Here is a 13,528-nt window from a genome sequence, read left to right as displayed (position 1 = left end):
GAAGGAGGGAATGGGACGAACGGAGAACGTAGCTGGCTCTGTGATGACCTGGCGAGGTGCGGCGGGGGCGGGCTCAAGAGGCGGGTGACACATGAACAGTTATGGCTGATTTGCCTTGTCCTGTGGCAGAAACCAACACAACATTGTAAAGCAGCTTTCCCCCAATTAAAAGTAAACTTTTTTTTTTTTTAATGGAGGCACTGGGAACCAGTCAGACAGGAAGCGGGGGCAGCTTGCCTAGGATGGAGGTATCAGAGGGGGTGAAATGTGGTCAAATTGCGTTAATATTTTGAAGGTTGAGCTGACAAGGTTGCCGCCACATTGGACGTGGGGTGTGGAAGGAAGGGGGAGAAGGGCCGAGTGTACTGAAGAGTAGGCTTGCCCTGGATTAAGATAGAGAAGACGTGGAGAGGATTAAGGAGTTCGTAGGTGACACACGGGTGAGGTTTATTCCCCATCTAAGAGGAGAGATAGGGCCTTCCCTGGTGGGCCAGTGGTTAGGACTCCAAGCTTCCAATGCAGGGGACTCAAGTTCGATCCCTGCTTGGGGAACTGAGATCCCGCATGCTTTGCAGCAAGGCCAAACGTTAATTTTAAAAAACACAAAAAACCTCATACATAATAGAGGAGAGATAAAGTAGGCGCTTGGATAGCCCAGGGAAGAGACCCGACCAACTCAGTCCACAAAGACCCCTCCCATCTGTCTACATCTAGGGCGTCTCATCCTTGAAACCCAGAGTTCATAATGCGTGAATTGCCTTGCGATGCCTATTGTGTTATTCCTTTGGACCACTTAACTCTCATTTTCTGTAAGTGCATATTTATATCTTTGTCTCCTCATAGAAAGTTTAACTTCCTTGTGGGCTGGGCTGACGCAGTCCTCCTTCATCGGAATCCCCTAGTGCTTGGCACAGTCCTAGCCCTGTAGCAGTCAGCTGGACACCCTCCTGTTCTGCAAGCTCACCCCCATTGACATGAACACAAGCCTGTTTTGACTGTTTCTTGTTCTCTCCAATTACAGGCCACTATGTCCATGATATTTGTATCTATGGCAACGGAGACTTAAAGTGGTTGATTAATTCGTCAAGCCTCTTTGCAAACAAGTTTGAGCTCACTGCGTACCCCCTCACTGTGGAATGCCTGGAACTGAGGCTTCGAGAAAGGACCCTGAATCAGAGTGAAATTGCAATACAGCCCAGCTGGTATTTCTGATCTACTGCCACTCAACGTCTAAAGGGAAATCACCTCTGGGAAGGAGAGCCTTTTTTGGGGAGAAAAACTTTGCCTGGGTTATGTGAACAGTCTCAGGGCCAAGGTTATAGCTTCAGGACCTGACTACATAGTTACATGTCCAAATGTCTGCCAGACACTGTGAAATGTGCTGTCAGGATGCTTGCACGGTGATACTGGTTCTTAGGCCACCCTGGAAGTTTCTTGAGGTTCAGCGCTCTTTGTCCCATCTGTGATAAACTGAACTGTTTTCAGATCTTTGCATCAGATCCTCATCATATATAAATGTTCTCATGAAAAGGAGAATGGTAGGTAATACTATTTAGGGAAATAAGAATCAAATTTCTTTGAAGAAGGAATCTTTTTTTATCACAGATCTGTAGCCTCACATGAATGGACTCCCCCTGCTCTTTGCTCAGCTGCATGTTGGCATAGAAACTGCTTTTCAGGTAACTCTCCAGTCTCCTTTAGAACTTGAGCTGCTAGAACTGAGAACTTGGTCCTATTCCTGAGTTTCAACAGTAGCATTTTCAAGTTTCCTGTGCCTACAGTTTTTTTGGTTTTTTTTTTACATTCTTTACATTCTGTGTAGAATGTAAAGTTATTCACAGGAGACCAAATTTAAGACAGCTGTCACTGCCTGCTACTTCAGTAAAAGATCCTCAGGTAGTTCGCTTCTTGAATATTTGTCAGAGTGTCCTCTGACCCCTCTCCATCATTTTCCATTGAGAACATGGAAAAGTTCTTGAAGAATGAAGATATTTCAAGAGTGGAAGTGCTATTGCATGGGTGTAGCCCCAAGCCTTGACTATTTCAGGTGAATCACTTCCCTTTTTTGCCTCCACCCCCACCAAAGTGGGGCTTCCCCAGTGGCTCAGTAGTAAAGAATCTCCCTGTGATGCAGGAGACACAGGAGATCCGGATTCAATAACTGGGTCAGGAAGATCCCGTGGAGAAGGAAATGGCTACCCACTCAGTATTCTTGCCTGGGAAATCCCATAGACAGAGAAGCCTGGTGGGCTACTGTCCATGGGGTCACAAAGAGTCGGGCATGACTGAAGCGACTAAGCATGCACACACCACCGAAGTGATCTTACCTGCAAAATGGAGACCAAATGCTATCCCATGAGCCTTTAAGGAGTCCACAGTGTTCTCTGGGTAACTTTGCAGTGCCTGTGGGGGTCATAGGAGTGCTTGGATTTTTAAAAGCTTTCAATTGTGGAAGAGCCTTTTTGTTACTTATCCTTTATCCCATTCATCCATCCAATCCATCAGTAAGTATTTCTTGGGTGTCTACTATACACCAGACACGTGCAGAGACAAGAAGTGAGAAGCTTTTTCACTCTGAAAATCTTGGCAATAATGCCAGCACTGGAAAGAGAATCTCTAGAACTCCAGAGAATCTCACAGAGTATATTATTCCCCCTGGCTCCTGCCACCTCATGAAGCATGTGGAACTCCCCTGACTGGGGATCAAACCCGCGGCCTCTGCAGTGGAAGTGCAGATTCCTAACCACTAGACCACCAGGGAGTGGCTGTAGTGGTGGGCTTATGGGTTGTCATATCAGGCCCCAGATATCACCAATTTCAAAGTGAGGTCTAAATCAGAATATTCCGAAGAGAGAAGGGAGGGAGGAGACAGAGGCCACAGCTGATTGTTTTCTAGGCATCCTGCTTTCTCTTTTACCTTTCAGGGCATTCGGATCTCACAGTGCTCTTGCAAACTCACACAGTTATCCCCATCTTGCAAATGAAGTGACTGAGGCTTAGAGAGGTTGTTAGTAAGCATGAGGAAACAAGTTCTCTGAGAATCAGGCTTCTCTTACTGGTCTCTTTAGTTCATTTCCTAAGGTGGAGCATCTCGAGAAGGTGAAGTGAAGCCATATTTAGCATCCCACAATGGTTTCAGTGTTCACATTGAGAAAACGTCCTGTCACGTCAGAGAAATGTGAAGTCTCCTTTTGTACTCCATCCAGTTCCTTGATATTTATTTATTCTAATGAAAAACAGCAACTACAACTAAGGATACATTTAATCCACGCCATGTTACTTTTTCTGCAATTGTGCCTGTTGAATGTTAATCATATTTAACTTAAGGAAGCCCTTAATCATATTTAATGACCTTGAATTTAATGACTTTTAATGATCTTGAAGGAAAATCTGTCTTTTTTCCTGTTGCCAAGAGAGATGGAAGTGCACTGGGTGATGAAAAGTCAAGGGGTAGGGAGCACGCCCGTAGCTAAAGGCAGAATTTAAAATCACCTTGTTTTTTTTTTTTTTTTTAACTTACATCACACCACTTGAGAAGAGGAGCCCTTTACACTGGATCTTCTTTTGCAGAAGAAGAAATCTCTTGGAATAGAAGGTGTTTACATGTCTGTTGTTGGTCATTTCTTCTGTGTCTCAAATATTTTAATGTTGGGAGGGTTTACTGTTTGAACTAGTGGGTTTCTGCGGGCCTGTGGAGAGGCCCTGAAAATTTTGTTTTCAATGATGTTCCATGTTGTTTTCTTGGAAATAAATTAATATATTGTTTTCCACACTGGGGACTGTTGTATGGCTTTATTTGATCGGTATTTAACAAGCCCATCCTCCCAGCATTGTCTGTCTTAGAAAGTTTTATTTGGCTGCGTCGGGTGTTAGTTGCAGCAGGTGGGATCTTTTGTTGCGGCTCCCGGGCTCAGTAGCTGTGGCGCATGGGCTCAGCCGCACCAGGGCACCTGGGATCTTAGTTCTTCAGCCAGGGATCGAACCCGCAGCCCTCGCACTGCAAGGCGGATTCCTGAGCACTGAACCACCAGGGATGTCCCCCTCCTAGCATTTTCTAAAAATACACAAATAAATACATTCATGCAAACATATACCCATCTAAAAATGCCCATCCCACTGGAAAATAATGAAGCTTTCCCTGTGTGGAGTATTGGAGAGGATAACTGGGAATGATAGAGACAATGGAAGGTCAGTTTCATTTCAGTCGGGATTTTAAATTCAAAGTCTGAGGCAGGAAGAAGCTATCTCCTATATGCGCCTCCTTAATTTTTTAAAAATCAAGGTACAATTTAGGAAAAAGACCTGTTGATCTTATCATAATTATTCAGCTGTCAAATGCCAGAGTTTTTGAGCAGTCTTTCAGTGGTAAGTTTGGGTAAATGAATATTTCCTCTACTAGACACATGGCAAATGATAGAAGTACTAAGGAGAATAACTCGTCTAAACAATATCCAATGCACCATTTTTTAAAGCATAATATTTTAAAACTAAAGCGAAAAATATTTCAAACTAGAAAAACAAAAATATGTGTTCATAAAAAATATTTTGTAGTTTGAAAAAATATTTCAAACTACAAAAACAAAAATACATGCTGTGTATCATAGGAAATATATAAATCAACTATAAAAATAAAATACATAAAGATATTATCTAAATAAATATTTCCTAAATATAGAAAATACATAAACCCCAAAATAAATAGCAATATTTTCTAAAAATAGAAAAAAATCAACTCCAATACTTTGGCCACCTGATGTGAAGAGCCAACTCATTGGAAAAGACCCTAATGCTGGGAAAGACTGAGGGCAGGAGGAGAAGGGGCGAAGGGGGATGAGATTGTTGGATGGCATCAGCGACAATGGACATGAGTTTGAGCAAACCCTGGGAGATGGTGAAGGACAGGGAGGCCTGGCGTGCTGCAGTCCATGGAGTCCAAGGAGTCGGACACGAACGAGCGACTGAACAACAACAAATCAACTATACTTCAATAAAAAAATTTAAACATGATTTAAATCAAGTTAATGAGTAAAAAAAGAATACAGAAGGATATAGGATAAAAAGTGAACTCCTTTCTCCAGAAGTGATCATTGTTTGGTGTCAGTGTCCTTTCAATATACACTCATACCCTAGGGCAGTGCTGTCCAAAAGGATCTCTGCCATGATGGGAATGTTCTATATCTGCACTGTCCAGGATACTAACACTCATACTAGCTATTGGGCACTGGGAATGTGGCCAGTTTGAGGAAATGTTACTTATTTTATGTGACTGTTGTACTGCACAATTCTATAGCTAACAGTTCTATACAACCATTATGTACCTGTGCTTAATACAAAGACACACAGACTGGCTTTTTTCTTTTTAAGTGTTGCTTATATACATACATAATAGAATTACAGCTTTTTGTAACTTGCTTTTTTGAGCTCTTCAAAAATAAACTTTATTTTTAGAATTGTCCTTTTTTTTTTTTTTACTTTCTGGTTACACCATGCAGCTTAGATCCTTGATGAGGGATCAAATCCACCCCCACTATAGTGGAAGTGTGGCATCTTAACCACTGGACCGCCAAGGAAGTCCCACATGGTGAGACTTTAGGATAGCAGTCTATGCCAAGTGAGAAATGGGAGCCGAGATCCACGTGAACAGACTAAGAATAACTGGAGTTTGGGAAGACTCCAGCCTTGCAGTTCAGTAATGCCAGAACTACACATGTTCTGTTGTGACTACTCCCTCTTCTGGTCAGGATGGCTGAGGGATGAAAAGGTCAAGTCAATGGGAAAGGCACTGGAGGTCACACTCCCAAGGCCAAGTTCTGACTTTAGCAAGAGGTATGCCAGTGATGGCTCTGGGAGGAAGCAGGTAAAGAGATGAAGCTGACTGTGTTCACTTTTCAGTACCTACAAGGTTTGAACGTGGTGGGCTTCCATGGTGGCTGTTGGGAAGATTAACGGGTGAGTCCTGCTGGGAGCCCAGGAAGTCTGGCCTACATCTTGGGAAGGATCCTGGGGGCTATAGTAGACAAGGTGGCTGAATGGTCTAAAAGGGGCTTCCCAGGGGGCGCGAGTGGTAAAGAATCCGCTTGCCAATGCAGGAGATGCCAGAGACACAGGCTCGATCTCTGGATTGGAAAGATCCCCTGGAGACGGAAATAACAACCCACTCCAGTATTCTTGCCTGGAGAATCCCAGGGACAGGAGCCTGGTGGGCTGCGGTTCATGGGGTCACAGAGAGTTGGACACAATTTAAAGTGCACACACAGACGTAGACACACACCAGGTTCTTCCAAAAAGAACCAAAATTCAGAAACCAACAGTCAGCATCATGTCAGACCATGAAAGTGAGTCTCAAGCATGTGATTAGGAGTTGAGGCTATTAGGTGAATCGCTGAAAAAGGGAGTCAAAGTGAAAGTGAATTATTAATGAGTTTCAGGCTATTTATTTCCATTAAAGTGAATTATCAGTGAACTTCAAGGCATCAACTGTATTGAAGGCAAAATGGAAGGTTTCTGATGACTTTCCAAAATGTTTTATTTTAAAAAACTTTATAGACTTCAAAGAAAAGTTGCCAAAATGGTATGGAGAATTCATGTCCTTTGACTCAACGTCTAACGTCTTACAAAATCAAAGGTCAGTGATCAAAACCAGCTTTGTTTTTTAATTTGGTTTTTAATTCTGTGCTGGCTGTGTGTTGAGAGTTGGGGCCACATGACTTTTACCTTTGTACCGGACAGACCAGATGGGTAAGGCAAGTCCCAGTAACATGGAATGCCTTCACGTTAAACCAAATGATGGAAACGGACTGGACTGGTCTCAAGTACCATTTCCTGATGAAGACTGTACTGTGGAAAGGAAACATCTGGACTTCCCTGGTGGTCCAGGGGTTAAGAATCCACCTGCCAGTGCAGGGGACATGGCTCCAATCCCTGGCCCAGGAAGACCCCACATGCTGAAGGGCGCCTACTGAAGCCCTTGTGCCTGGAGTCTTTTCTCTGCAACGAGAGTAGCCCCACTGGCCATCACTAAGAAAGCCCCAGTGCAACGAAGACCCAGCGCAGCCATAAGTAATGTTTTAATTTAACAAGAAAAGCAAAGGACAAGTCTGTATATCCTTTATCTAGAGTATGGGAGTGGGATAAAAGAAAAGGATGGGGAACAGAGCAAATCCACAGCCAGAGCACCAAGAAACCAGTGGGGAAAGCAGCAGGGTAGAAGAGTAAACCGTGTCCTGCACATCACAGATGGCTGGCTGGGAAACTCTAGATTCATTTCCTTAGGCTCTGACTAAATAGGTGTAATGGGTCGTGAAGAGCGAGGAGGGAAAGCAATGATGATTGCCAGGTTGAAACTCTGGTTCTTGACGCATTATCTCTGAGCAAGTGAGGCATGATAACCCCATGATTAGCACTCCACAGAAGCTTTCACAAAGGACCCAGCAGGAGGTGTCTGAATTCGGCTTTCCATCTGCATGGCTGGCTGTGTATCAGATGACCCGGTGGAAGAATGATGGTTTAAAAAGTAAAAGCAGTCGGTAACAGATTCTTTGGGGATAATGGCTACAAAAGGCAACACAGTGACTTAAAATACAGGACAGGCTGGTAGGGAAATAATTTGAATGCCTGGGAAACTTACTGATGCTGTAGTCATTACCACATACGCAAATTTTCCTATCTGGGTATGGAATCAAGAAGTTTTTCCAAGGGGTGGGGGTCATCTAGGCAAATGCCATTTGAAAAGCTTCCACCAATATAACATGGGGGTAAAGAAGTATTGCTGTGCTTATGCAGGATTTTTTTGAGCTGGAAGCTTCCACTCATTCCTTCATATATATAATATGTATATTTAATTTTATTTCTTTTTGACTGTGCTGGGTCTCCCTTGCCGCATGGGCTTTTCTCTAGTTTCGGGGAGTGAGTGGCTTCTCATTGCAGTGGCCTCTCTTATTATGGAACACAGGCTTCAGTAGTTGTGGCTCCCAGGCTCTAGAGTGTAAGCTCAATAGTCAGGGCACACAGGCTTAGCTGGTCTGTAGTATAGGGGATCTTCCCGGACCAGGGATTGAACCCATGTCTCTGCATTGGCAGGCAGGTTCTTTACCACTGAGCTACCAAGGAAGCCCCTGTACTTTTTTTTTTCTTTTTTTAATTTTTTTTTTTTATGGCTGCACCACGAGGCTTGTAGGATTTAGTTCCCCAACCAGGGACTGAACCCAGGCCCTAGCAGTGAAAGCGTGGAGTCCTAACTACTGGACTGTCCGGGAATTCCCTAGACACCTTTTTAAAATCACATTTTCCTTTTATTTATATGTAAGATGGAGAAGGAAATGGCATCCCACTCCAGTATTCTTGCCTGGAGAATCCCAGGGACAGAGGAGCCTGGTGGGCTGCCATCTATGGGGTCACACAGTTGGACACAACTGAGGTGACTTAGCAGCAGCAGCAGCAAGATGGATGTAAGTGAAACAAACTGGCTATTTCTTGACAATAAATATGCAAGAAAACATGGATTTGTGGTCACTTTTCTGACAACAAATATTTACTCTTGAAATTAAAAAAATTTTTTTTTGCCATGCTGATTTGTGTTTGTGTCTTTTTCACTCCTTTGTCAAATCATAGTATTATCTTTCTGTGTGCTTAGTCATATTCGACTCTTTGTGACCCCATGGACTGTAGCCCACCAGGCTCCTATGTGCGTGGGATTCTCCTGGCTGGCGTGTAAAACACGATCAACTCTAGGGGCTGGGCTCTCCTGCTGGTCTCTCCTGGGATCAATCCAGGGTTACATTCAGCGGACAGTCCAAGATGTCAGGTGAGTGAGGCTGTGGGTTGGCTGTTTACTGGGGCGCCTCAGTTCCCCTCCACATGACCTCTAATCTTTAGGTTTGAGTGGGTTTCTTGGCATGATGGTGGAAGTGTTTTGCCAGAGTAAACCCCCAGAGTGAAAGCGCTTATCAACCCATGCATTGAAGTTGCACAGTGGTATCACTGGGGGCCCAGGTGCTCTGTCTCAGAAGGCTGACAGGCTGTTTTGATCAAGCACACTTTTTCCATGTTGAGGACTCAACTGTGGCAAGTGCCTCCACTGTCTTCTATCACCTAGTGCTCTCGTAAGAGAGCCTGAGGGTCTGGCGATGGAGATCAAACTTCTGGTTCTAATCTACCTTTTTCTACACCAGATGCAGGCAAGAAGGCTTGCACTGTTTGTGAACAGAAGAAAGCAGCAAATCACTCAATATATCAGAGTAGCTAATGCCACTGTCAGTTTAGGTCAGGCCCATGTCATATTAAATCTATTACCTTCTTTTTTTTCATATAGTTTTATATAGTTGATTTACAATGTTGTTTTATAGCTGATTTACAATTGAAATATAGTTGATTTACAATGTTGTTTTAGGACACATATTTTCAAGTGTCTTATGGTGCAGCCTGGTCTAACTTGATAGTTCTGTGGCCTCTCTTCTTTGTTGTTAGTTTAGTTGCTAACTCTTGTCCAACACTTTTGTGACCCCCATGGACTATAGCCCGCCAGGCTGCTCTGTCCACGGGATTCTCCAGCCAAGAATACTGGAGTGGGTTGCCATTTCCTTCTCCAGGGGATCTTCCCGACCCAGGGATGGAACTTGAGTCTCCTGCACTGGCAGGTGGATTCTTTCCCAGAGTCACCAAAGAAGCTGGATGTGACCTCTGCTGGCACCCACATAATACAACACACTTCCAGAAATGAACGTGCTGCTAAAGTTTATTTACATTACAGTCTCTCAAGAATCTGTATTTATATACACAATCCAGTGCCATCCTGGGAGAACTTTTTTTTTAACAAAAACAAAACAAGACACAACGAATATGATAGTTGGGGAGCTTAATGAGCATCTTGCTCTTGGGGGTTCTTGTCTGGGATTTCTGAGTGCACAGTATCAAGAGGCTGCCAGTGGCAATTCATGAGAGACTGGTAGAGCTCTTCACTTTTCACCATAAACTCTTTGTTGAGTTCCTCAATATTCAAGTGGAGATTTGGATCTGCAGAAGCCAATAATACATACAGGAGAAAAATAGAGTTTCACAGGACACATTAGAAATGGCTTAAAACTAGAGCTTTTAAAAAACATCAGCAGGAAATAGTGCAGATATTTAATGTTGGTTTTTTAAATTGCGTGTTTCCTTTCGATAAGACTTTAAAAATAGAAACTGAAGCTACAAGAGCAGTGCTACTGGATTCAATGAGTAGATGGTGGGAGAAATGGAGAAAAAGGACAGAATTAAGAGAGAATTTGGAGACAAAGGGACAGTACTCGGAAACGCATTCAACTTGGAGCAGAAGAGAGAGGAAGGGTGGGAGGCGAGTCTAGAGTTTCTAGCTTGAGGACCTGGGTGAATGTGACCCCAAGGACAAGCCAGGACCAGATCCTTAAGACAGGGCTCTGACAAATAAACATGCTGCTTTATCTGTTCAATTAGCAGACTGATAGAAACGAAGAAATGGTTTATAACAATTAATTCAGAAACCGAGGGAGGGAGACCTACGTTGGAATTTTCTGGTAGGATCTCTTCGTTTATAGCCAGCTCAGAGAATGAGGGACCTGGAAAAAGGGTTAGTTTTGTTTTCAACTAAACATAAGGCTTCTGTTACCTTCTAGTGAATCTTCATCTTGGTTTTGAGCTAGAGATGTGGCTTCCTACAATGAAAATCAGTATGTTAAAAAAAATTTCTTTTTACTTAAAGGGTTGCTATTGACACTTTCCTGGAAGAATTTAGCTCTCAAAAATAATATCTACAAGACTAAAATCCCTTTTGATCAAATTTTATTTTGAATTTTGATTAAAAGAGCCTTTAAATGACAAAATATTACAATTATGCAACAGCTGAGCCGAGCCCATAGAAGAAAACTCACACGGGAGGAGCGCTGGTCAAAGGCGCCTGCCTTCTCTGAAGTTTCAGGGATCTAAGTGGCCCCCTGGGGTCTAGGGAGAAGGAACCAGACCTCAGGGACCCTGGCATCAGACTCCACAATCCCTGCACCCAAACCTGCACCCGGAGCTCTGCCCTTCTTTCCAGGTGACAATCTGCAGTCTCCATGGGCACATAGCCCTCGTGGCCTTCCAATCCCATCCCAACCCCGCGGCTCAGCTAAGGACCAGACGGTACCTGCTGAGGAAACACAGAGGCTACAGAAAAGCAAACCAATCCATCATCTTCTCAGGTAAGGAAAGATGTAAATTCCGGAAGCAGCCCCCAAACAGATCTTGGTTAGTTACTCCAGACTCCATGGGCTCTCCAGGGGCAGCGTAAGTTAGTACCATTCCTCTCTACAGGCACCGGTGGCTCAGCAGTACAGCATCTGCTCACTATGCAGGACACCTGGGCTCGATCCCTGGGGCGGGAAGATCCCTGGAGACAGGAATGACATCCCACTCCAGTATTCTTGCCCGGAGAATCCCACGGACAGAGGAGCCTGGCGGGCTACAGTCCATGGGGTCCAGAAAGAGTCGGACACGACTAAGCACAGCACACACACATATTAGGGTGCAGAGTCCAAGGCTGAGGGAAATTCGAGGGGATTTCTCAAGGGCATGGAGAAAGGAAAGAGACGTCCCCATACCGGACATGCGCCCAACGCAGTATCTATGCCAGGGAGAGATACCTTGGGCAGAAGCGAAGTCTCAGCAGGGTGTCCAGAGGTCTCATATGCAGAATAAATGTTGGGTCCATTTCCACCTGCCCCGCGGCCAGAGCTGTAGCCAGGAGGGTAACCACCCTGCTGTTGCTCGTACTGGCTGCCGTACCGGATGCCAAAGGGGTGAGGCTGGCAGGACGGGAAGTCTGGCTTCACTCTAAGAGCAGCAGGGAGAAGGGTAGGACATCAACAGCCAAGGCAGAATCGCTCAAAGCCCCAGGACTCGATCCTTCTTTCTCTAAGTAAGGAGGGTGTCCGCTTTCACTAAGAACACCTATTTTCACAGCAGTAGTTTGTCAATTGCCAAACTGTGTTACGAAACAGAATACTATCAGCCTTTTCATTCGGAACAGGAAAAATCGGCACACCTTTGCCAATACCAGTAATAAGTATCCTGTTGAGTTGAGCCCAAACCTGCAAAACTCTCCTGTCCAGCCATTTATCCAGACCCTTGATAAAATGACTGGGAATCCACAGTTTTAAACCCCACATCAAAAATCCCAGCCCTTGGTCTAAACCCTCTCAAGCCCACAAACAGCACTTCCAGCTGCCTCAGAAATACCTGCAGTGATCATTCCTGCCAGGTAATTAATTCTTTAACTTTCAGGTGGGTTAAGGACTGGGTGCGGACGGGCAGGAGTGTATTGGAGTCACCTGGAGGAGCCCCTGCAAACTGTGGGGTGGGCTTTGAGCTGCCCACCTCCTCCCCCAACTGTCAGACCCCGGGAAGCCGTCGGAAAGGGGAGGTTGGGAGGGTGGGGCAGTAAGGGAGTGTGTGGTGGGCAACTGTGAAGCACACAGAAGTCTCCAGCCCCCCACAATAGTGTGTAAGGGAGCCACTTTTAATCATTAAAAGCTTAAGACAAAGACAAAGACTTAAGACAAAGACAAAGAAAAGCTGCATTGGCAGGTGGGTTCTTTACCACTAGGGCCACCTGGGAAGCCCCATTCAAATGTTTACTGTAGTTTCTATTTACCTGTAATGTGAAAAATGATCATCATGATGAATTCTAGTCGTTCAACCATCCACCCATCATTTACTGAGCCCCTCCTACACACAACACAGGTGCCCGGCATCGGTGCCACAGTGGAACTTATACTCTAGTAATTTAATTTCCCTGTGTGTTCAAGGGAGATGTTATTGATTAGCAGCTGTGCACACACAGTTAGGGGCCACCCAATATCCAGTTTCCTTTTCTTCCTTAATAATAGAACCTAGATTTTATTTGAAAGTAGCAATGTGCCTTGTGGCCAGGTGGCCAAAGTCGAGCTGCTGCTGCTGCTGCTGCTGCTGCTGCTGCTGCTGCTGCTGCTAAGTCACTTCAGTTGTGCCCGACTCTGTGCGACCCCAGACAGCAGCCCCCCAGGCTCCCCCATCCCTGAGATTCTCCAGGCAAGAACACTGGAGTGGGTTGCCATTTCCTTCTCCAATGCGAGAAAGTGAAAAGTGAAAGTGAAGTCACTCAGTTGTGTCTGACTCTAGCGGCCCCATGGACTGCAGTCTACCAGGCTCCTCCATCCATGGGATTTTCCAGGCAAGAGTACTGGAGTGGGGTGCCAATAAGATGTAAATAGTGACTTAGCAGCAGCAGCACTATCACAAGGGGGTTGAGGAAAGCTTTGTGGGCAGAGGGAGTCTGCTTAGCTGGAAGGTGTTTTTTGCTGTCGTTTTCTGCCCTTCTCACAGGTCGAGAGCTGAGATTACAGATGTGATGGATGAAACCAAAAGAACTCTGCATCTCTCCTGGCCTATGAGGTGATATCAAAGGGGAAGTCACACAACCAAACACAGGATCTTAAAGAGCAAACAGGTCAGGGTCCCTGATGACTGGAGACTCCCTGTACCAGCACTGGACCAACCT

At 44.8% G+C, this 13,528-nt stretch overlaps 2 protein-coding genes across 8 annotated transcripts in view; one reads left to right on the top strand and one right to left on the bottom strand.

Moving 5' to 3' along the window:
* LOC138425325 (N-acetyllactosaminide beta-1,6-N-acetylglucosaminyl-transferase-like) overlaps window positions 1-8,460 on the top strand; it is a 113,766-nt gene extending 105,306 nt beyond the window's left edge. For 6 of the 7 annotated variants that reach the window (XM_069563083.1, XM_069563080.1, XM_069563086.1 and 3 more), the window contains one exon: window positions 1,022-3,772. In XM_069563083.1, the coding sequence (XP_069419184.1) occupies window positions 1,022-1,212 (191 nt within the window). In that variant the 3' untranslated portion in view covers window positions 1,213-3,772. Of the gene's footprint in view, window positions 1-1,021; window positions 3,773-8,306 lie in introns of those variants that run through there. The other variant, XM_069563085.1, reaches the window with a different exon arrangement.
* A 1,255-nt stretch (window positions 8,461-9,715) lies between these two features.
* C20H6orf52 (chromosome 20 C6orf52 homolog) lies at window positions 9,716-12,105 on the bottom strand. The gene is made up of 6 exons (XM_069562780.1): window positions 12,035-12,105; window positions 11,634-11,823; window positions 11,243-11,380; window positions 10,884-10,934; window positions 10,622-10,667; window positions 9,716-10,011 (listed from the first exon to the last, which is right to left on the bottom strand). The coding sequence occupies exons 1-6, from the start codon at window positions 12,103-12,105 to the stop codon at window positions 9,854-9,856; spliced, it is 654 nt and encodes a 217-aa protein (XP_069418881.1). The 3' UTR covers window positions 9,716-9,853.
* Between the last annotated feature and the right edge of the window lie 1,423 nt (window positions 12,106-13,528).

This window comes from Ovis canadensis, chromosome 20, assembly GCF_042477335.2.
Source record: "Ovis canadensis isolate MfBH-ARS-UI-01 breed Bighorn chromosome 20, ARS-UI_OviCan_v2, whole genome shotgun sequence".
Classification (NCBI taxonomy): domain Eukaryota; kingdom Metazoa; phylum Chordata; class Mammalia; order Artiodactyla; family Bovidae; genus Ovis; species Ovis canadensis.
Note: the sequence above shows the minus strand (reverse complement) of the source record. Positions and strands in the feature narration are given on the sequence as shown.

Coding starts and splice junctions, on each gene's coding strand:
- C20H6orf52 (XM_069562780.1), bottom strand. CDS start 12,105: ATGGCTGGACAGGAGAGTTTTGCAGGTTTGGGCTCAACTCAACAGGAT. Junction 10,668..10,883: donor TTGACCAGCGCTCCTCCCGT/GTGAGTTTTCTT, acceptor TTTTCATTGTAG/GAAGCCACATCTCTAGCTCA. Junction 10,012..10,621: donor AGATGAAGATTCACTAGAAG/GTAACAGAAGCC, acceptor TGGCTTCTGCAG/ATCCAAATCTCCACTTGAAT.